Source organism: Gallinula chloropus, assembly GCF_964237585.1.
Source record: "Gallinula chloropus genome assembly, chromosome: 5".
Classification (NCBI taxonomy): domain Eukaryota; kingdom Metazoa; phylum Chordata; class Aves; order Gruiformes; family Rallidae; genus Gallinula; species Gallinula chloropus.
This window is the reverse complement of record NC_140090.1, coordinates 40,181,653-40,189,594: the sequence shown is the minus strand read 5'-3', so window position 1 is coordinate 40,189,594 and position 7,942 is coordinate 40,181,653. Positions and strand designations below refer to the sequence as shown.

Here is a 7,942-nt window from a genome sequence, read left to right as displayed (position 1 = left end):
CGCAGATAACCAATAAACACTCCACCACCGTCATCATCTTGGTATTTCCATTTATTATGCCGTAAAAAGCAACACTATCTGTCTGGATTTTATTTCTTAAAATAAATAACTTTCATTTTCAGAACCAGTACAGCTCAGGTTTAGATTCATTCATGGGAAACTGCTAGAAATACATTCATCACTGTCTATTCCCCACAATACAGAATCTAAAAGTCAAGATCAGCCCGGTCAGTCACGAGGACCAAAAGTACGCTGCCAGTAAGTACGGTCACTGATAGGCCAGCTCTGAAGCAAAAAAAACCCAACCAAAACAAACCCAAAACAACCCAGTACAATACATTTTGTTCACAAAGAGAGAGGCTAATTAATGCTAAGACTATCACAATATTTCTGAGTACAAAGCATTAAGTTAGCTTAACGATCTTAGGTTGTGATACAGAAGAAACATATATGACATAAAAAAAACCAAAGGAGTGTGGGGGTAAATCCTCTTTGGAGCATAAGTCGTCAGCGTTTGATAAGATAGAACCAAAAAGCTATTTACGGTTAAAATCTACATGTCAGTGTCGTGAATGATAAAACAGCCAAACCAATGTACTGCATATATTTATACTGATAAATAACACCATGGCTACACAGCTGCATCGCCAAACCCGACACTACAAGAGGACGCATCTTCTCACGGGCAGAGAGTAAGGAGAACTGACCAGCAAAAATGCACTGAAGCTACGGCCGGCTGAAAGCGCTCGGCGTGATGCAGGGAAGCGTTACGGTCGGGGACAGCCGTGACCTCCTGTGTCCACTCAGCCAAAATCCTTCTTTTTGGTGCGGGGATGATTTTTTTTTTTGGTTGGTTGGTTTGGGTTTTTTTTAGTATGTGTCTTATATAATATATAGATGTCTCTTAAAACCGACAGCTTGAGCAGTGCAAATTTTGGTTAGATAAAGCTAAATCAGGTATTTTTCTGAGAAGCTGAGGGAAGAGAAGTAACGCAGGAGGTCCGATCAGCACTGAGAAACACAACACCCAGCGAGAATCTGTCTGGAAACACGTCTCCGCACTGAAGCTGACAGACCTAGTCCCAGAGGAAAGAGGCTGCAGCTCAGCTCAGGGTGCAGCAGAGAGGAGGCCTCAAACTACTCTCTGACCAGCGTGGCCCAATATTGAGCCAGAGGCCATTTTGGTTCTTGCTTAGAATGAAGGTGGCTGGGACAGGATTTGAGAAGCCTTCAGAAAAATAGCTGATCTTTGGAAAAACGAGGGGGGGGGAACAAAAAAAACCCAACAAACCAGTTTAAGAACAGTAAGATCCTTGAGAAAAAGTGTTTGATAACCACACCAGCCAGCTTCAAAGTGCTGTTTCAGGGCTTTAGACTTCCAGACTCTCCAAGGATGTCACCATCGTGAGGACAGCCACCACTTGTGATGAGTATCAAGCACTTTTCCATGCAACCTGTCCTCCCCGGGGGGAGGCAGGCAGCACAGCACAGAGACCAGAGGCTGTACGGGAACTGGGCAGGGTTTATTCCCAGCTCTACCGACCCACTGGGTCACTCCAGACAAGTTACTTCTTTCCACATTTCAGTGTGCCCATTTGCAAAAGGAGAGTAATGTGGTTCAGATCATCTTTATAAAGTGCTTGGGCTGTTCTAGAAAGAATTTGGGCACTATTTCGGGAGGATTTGGGTGCCTAACACAGAAAATGTGAACTTTGAGATCTATCAATGACTTGTGTACACAGTGTGCTCGGACAAAACCAGCCACATACACGCTGCTCAAGGACAATCTCCCTTCCCATGTGCTCAACGTTTCTTGCCAAAAATCCTTGTGCTAAAATTCCTGCCTCTGCCCAACAACTGTGGTGTTTTGGGAACATCGAACGCCTATGTTCAAGTGACTGTTCACCGCCGAGGCTCCCGCGCTGCAACGCCAGCAGTACTGGGAACAGAGAACTGGCCTAACACTGTGCTTCTGCACACAGTGACAGGGCACGTGTCAAGGTGGCTTTGGTGGCACAGCAGCACCAGGCACCACTCCCACCAGGGGCATCACGGACTTGTGCTCCTGTCACTGAGCTCCCATTCCACACCAACGGGATCCCACCAACGCGACACCCTGCTCCCTGTGTGACAGCAGCATGGAGAACATGCCCCAAAAACAGGCCTATTTCCCGCTCCGCTCACACCTTGGCTGGCTCCGTGCTCCTTAAAGCCATTTCACTCCACCCACGTTGCTTATCACAAGCCTAAATCAAGGCAGATTCACACAGGGTATTTGGTTTAGGGCTCTGCCTTTCGTGCTGCCCTCGCTGGGTGCTGGTGCAGCCGCCAAGCGTGCCACCAGCTAGCCCAGAGGAGACAACATGCCTGCAAGGAACATGACAGCACGAAGTAGAAGCAGTCCCTTCCCCAGGGAGAGGGGAAGGGAGCAGCAGCTCAATGGGGACAGAGGAGGGGTGCAACACAAAGGGAACAGAAACAAACACACACAAAACACCCCAACAAGCGCCGTTTGATGTTACAGGGCGCATTCCCCTATGCCATTTGGTCAAACAACCCTTAGAACAGACTCCCCGACACAACTATCTCTAAGAACAAGCCTAGACCATCGACAACTTTCACCTACGTGCTCTTCTGATAATTATATGAAGTAAACGAGGTCGTGTGGAAAGTTTTATTTGTGGTTTCTTTTTTTCCCCCAAAGGTAAGTGCAGATTCTCACCTAACACACCCAGCCAAATCTACATCAGCATCCTCAGCTCTTCCAACCTCACTGACGCTCACATCCGACAGCGCTCTGGCACAACCCGGCCATACTGCCGACAGAAGGGATAGAAACAAAAACTGAGCAGAAAAATTCCTGACCACAGAATGAGAGTTCACATAGAACACAAAAATAAATTAAGTAGTGCACAGTAAAGCCAACGACAGCTAAATATTTTTATACATCAATTATATGCAGCATGAGGTAATATTGCTCACATTATGGAGGGAGATTCTTAGTTGGTTTTGTTTCTTTTGAGAGAGATTGGATTTGTCCTGTGCGTATAGAAACTCCTGTAACATAACACTGAAGTAACAGAGACTTCTGTAAAATATATACCACTATCAGATAGAAACACACACGCTCTTCATTACTTATGTATACCACAATTAAATAGGTAAGTGATTTGTTTCTTAGGATCTAGCTGAAGATGATTATAGTAAGCCATCCAGGTTTTTATGGACCGTTCGGTTCTCCTTTCCGTTGTTGGAATCCTCCGATGGCGTGTACTGGACCTGATACTCTTGAAGAATTTTAAATACATCGTGGTGTCCAAAATGTAAAGCTTCATCCATGGGAGTGTTGTTCCACCTAAAAAGAGGAGCATGGCACTTCTAAGATCAGCATGCAAATATAGAGCCGGAAGCACTGAAAATTTAGCACTCTACAAACTATGGGAATAATTCAGTGCGCAAACTAAGTTCAGTAACTGGGAAAATACTTCATAAGTTGAGCCTAAGCTCCTAAATAACAGGTTCTATTTCTCATTCCTGGCCGCTCAACGTGCTCTGCTCTGGTTTGATAGACAGCCTCTCCTCACAGGGGGCCAGAGGGACTCACAGGGCATCCGCCTCTCCTCCACGCTGGCAGTAAAACCACTCACCTGTCCTTGGGGAAAGGATTCACTTTGCACGCTTCCAGTAGGAATTTAACAACGTCTACGTGTCCTGCAGGAAAAGCAGCGTTGTGAGTGTACATCTATTTTTTTATATCTATATGCACACACAAAGTGTTAAAGAGCAGGCACACATACAGAGAGCGCAAAGATGTTGCAAAGAAACCCTGGCCACCATGCAGCAACAGACAGCAAGTGACACTGAGGAGACATTACCTTCTGCAGCTGCCACGTGCAGGGCTGTTCGCGAGTCGTAGTCTCTTTGTTCCATATCCATTCCTGAGAGAGCAAACCTAAAAAAGCCCCAAACCCCAGCCCTGGTTACAGAGAACACTTACATCATTAAATCAAGCTACAGAGCTCGGCGTCCCTGTGCTGTAACACTGAGCCAGCTGCTCAAGAGGCCACGAGTGGCAGCGCAAGGGCCCGTTTGTAACAGAAGGGCCCTGGCTGCTTCAGCTCAGGGAATTAGGCAGGGGCTTCACTTTCTTGCAGACCCCCAGTGCTCACAAAGGAAAAAATAAAATGGGGACGTCTTTGCAGGGCTTGTAACAGCCTGCATGCCTCACTTAAACGTAAGAGGGACAGCTAAGGCATATAGGGCAAAGTAAACGCATGCCAGCTGAGGAAACACAGGAAGGAAGGACGGACTTGGTGCTGGAAAGCCCCAAACAACATTACAGCACTGGGAGAGATCTCCCAGCCTGCTACACTGGCCCAGCACGGCAGAGCTGACCTACATGCATTCTTCCAGCCACTGACTCTTTTCACATAGATAAATTTATCTCATCTCTTGCTCTAAGTGCTCCAAACATTGCCAGGTGCCACTCCAGACCTGGAAAGCAAAGCTAGATTTCCTAACCTCTCTGACCACAGTGCCCATCTTCCATACGGACTTTTTGGTGGCAGGTTCAGGACTGAACTACAAAGCAGGCTAGAGCACAGCTAGGGCTGCCTGCCATGCTGCAAGGGATCCAAAGACAAGGAAAACAGCGGGATTTCAGGACAGCCAGGTCTGGGGGGTTTGTTTTGTGGGTGAACTGGTACAAGGTTCAGATTGGCAGAGCCCATGTCTGTAAGCAAACAACAGCTTTCCTGTTCCCAGCCCCACACCGATTTTTACCTCCGGAGCGCAGACACATCTCCCGTGTAGGCAGCGAACAGCAGATTTATCACAGACTTCACCTACAGAGAGAGATGAAGGCCAGTTTATTTGTTTTCTTTTTGAGGAAAGAAGCTAAAGGGAAAACCCAGAGAAGCCCAGTGTGGCCAGTCAGTCCAGAAGCCACCGAGATGCTCACTTTAACCCCCTCCCCGGCCATAATGTACGACACCCAGAAGAATTCGTTCCAGCTTCCTTTGCTGCCGGTACTCCCGTGCCTGTCTTTCCATGGCTGAAGTCACAAGGACAGGAAGAGAACTGTAAAAGGCAGTATTTCTGTTCTGCTGCGGTGCACGTGCTGTACTGACAAGCCTGGTCTCTCACTGAGGCTGAGTATGGAACTACAGAGTCAGCACTGCTTTGCACAATTCACACAAACACCTCGCTGGAACAACTCATTCTGGAAAAGATGATCTTTGGGGTGGTTTGGGTGCTGTTTGGGGTTTTTATGGTCTGGTTTTGTTCTTATAGAGGAGACACCAAATCCTGAGAGCAATCTATGTCAGCAGAAGAGAAGCAACGGTACTGGTTTGGCTCCTACCGCAGGTTTTCCTCCCATACATCTAATACAGAAACTTTCTTCAAATAAGCAATTTTAGGCAATTCTGTCACGTAACGAACCGCTACAAGAAAAGCAAGGTTTCAGGGCAGAAGACAAAAGCAGGAGTTTTTTAGATCAAATAACACAGGTACTATTCTCAGGTCCATTAAGAAGAAACCATATAGTGACTTGATCCCATGCATGTTTTTAACACGTCCTGGCTATAATAACCCTGTAAGTCTGAACAAGAGCCAAAACACCACCAAGATGGATGGATGTCAGCATCCCAGTTCAGCTTCTTTCACAACCCAGCATGACCGCTTCCAAGAGCCACCTGCCAGCATTGTCCAGCAAACTTCCTGAACGCCAGTGTACTTTTTAAGCGAGTCTACAAAGTGCTGGCGCTGCTACCAGCCAAGTACCAGAGATAAAGCAGAAGGCTGGTGCTGCGCTGGCCTCCCACGCAAAGACGAGGAGAACCAAACAACATCATCGCCCACAAGCACGTCTCCCACAGATGGCTGCAGAGACCCCAGTGTGTTTTTGCGGTGAGCTGACATCTGTGCCTCTGGTAAGCCTCAGCAGTGCAATTGCTTGTTATGTTTTACACCTCCAAGGGGGCTGGTGGCACCCAGCGGGCTGCTGGACGGTCTCCTTCCCAGGGGCTCGGATGTGCAAAGTACATCCTGTCTTTAAGAAAAGCCATTTCAGAGGGAACTGACCCTTTTGGCTGGGACTTTTTACGTTTCTGGGAAGCGCAAACGTGTACTAAAATAATAAAATATAAATAACATGTATTCCTTCCTGCCAAGAAAAAAATCACCTTTCCAAGTGCCACCGGGGCCAAGAATCCCTCTGTCATCCCACAGGACAATTATCAGCAGAATAAATATCCCAAACTGGACGGGAATGAACTCCAGCTGAAACCAACGCAGAGATAGTGCAGCCATCAGGCCTGAAACACCTCCTACCACCACACCAGGCCCCATTTCAAGTGAGACTTTAATGATTTTATGGAAAAGCAAAGGTTGGATTTGCTAGTGACAAAATGCAGCTCGGGTCCGTAAGCGCACCCTACACTATCACCAGCAAAGGCCAGGCCAAACGATTAGCAAGTTTTATAAGGTATGAAATTAAATTCCTCAAAAGACAGCCACAAACAACAAAGTGAGGTCAAGCAGAAGGTTTTAAAACCTGAAAATCCAAAATACACTTTGGATTCAAAGCAAGAATAGGCGCTTTCCATGAGCACCTTCAGGAACATCCCTCAGATCTCAAGAGACTGTCAATCTAAAAGCACATCTGTTAACCCCTCACATAAGAGGTCAGTGTTTACACTGAGGAAAGAGTTACCCTGTCCAAACAACTCGCTGCCAGCAGCTGTGTGTGGACACAAAACCTCACTCTAGCTGGCAGGGGGTGGGAGCACAGGCAAGACTTGGAAAAAGCAAGTAAAAAAGGTCTACTCCGGCTCAGGGCCTGCTAAGCTGGACGCAAGCAGCATGATGTGAGAATCAGCGGGAGCAGCAGATGCGGCTCGTTGCCTTCCACACGCCATGCCAGGCACTGGTGTGTCTGTTACCTGTGGTGAAGAACACACGGTTCTCGCCCCCCTTTTGGAAATAGGTGAGGAAGCTGACCCTTGGCCTGCCAGCCACGGCTTTTTCCTGCTCCATAGCACTCCTCCACCATAAGAATTTACTAAAAGGCGAAGGACAGTGTTCCTCACTATCGATGAGCTAAAGCAAACGTGGCCACATAGCCGTATCAGACCCAAAACCACTCGCCATTCATCAGACAGGAGATAACACCCACAGGCGCCACACCGGAGGAAATGAACAGCTCTTCTCACCCTGCCAGAAACACAGAGCACTGCGCATTCAGCTGCGGCGAGGCCCCCTCTGCAAATTCCCTGTCCCAAGCACCGGGCGTAATCCTTGTTAGCTGGGTGGCAAGGCCAGCAAGGGAAGGATCCTCAGAGCACCGGTGTCCCCCAACACTAAAGGTCAGAAGCCCCAGGCCACACACCTCGTATTTTCACTTCAGGACAGTGGGTGTTAGAGGTCTCGGGCGCAGCAGGATAAAGCTCCAATGGACTCGGTCTAACACTGGCAAGAGTCCCGCTTCACATCGGAGACGGCCCAATGACCATGACCTCCAGACGTGCCGTCCAGCCAACCGTTCTGCCAGCCCATGGGCAAGAACGGCACAGGAATGAAATGTCAACCCTGTTGCTGCCAAAGAACCACGCTGAGGTGAAGTTAAGGGAAGGAAGCTCTCGGGGCCAGAGGGGCAGGAAGGCACTCTGCTGCAACAGATGTGTCGGACAAACATGGGAGGCCAAAAGGAAAAAAACCCCAAAATAAACCTCTCTGACCCCAAAGCATGAGCCCACAAAAGACAGCGAGAGGAAAGAAAAAGCAAAGCGCTGCAAGCGACAAAGCAAAAAGCCGAGTGCTAAAGCCACCACTGGCCCAACGCTCGCACACTGCAGCTACAGCCAGCATCTCCTAAGCCTGGCTGCAGGAGAAGTTTTGGAGAGGTCTCCTTCAAGCAGCCAAACTCAGATGTGACACCAGC

At 48.1% G+C, this 7,942-nt stretch overlaps 1 protein-coding gene across 1 annotated transcript in view; it reads right to left on the bottom strand.

The window, feature by feature from the left end:
• Positions 1–33: 33 nt before the first annotated feature.
• The window catches only part of GLS (glutaminase), a gene marked incomplete at its 5' end in the record, with an annotated part of 64,463 nt that continues 56,554 nt past the window's right edge, over positions 34–7,942 (bottom strand). Inside the window, 4 exons of the mRNA XM_084264371.1 lie at positions 34–3,355; positions 3,648–3,711; positions 3,876–3,952; positions 4,783–4,844. Coding sequence (XP_084120497.1) covers positions 3,199–3,355; positions 3,648–3,711; positions 3,876–3,952; positions 4,783–4,844 — 360 coding nt within the window. The 3' untranslated portion in view covers positions 34–3,198. The remainder of the gene's footprint in view (positions 3,356–3,647; positions 3,712–3,875; positions 3,953–4,782; positions 4,845–7,942) is intronic.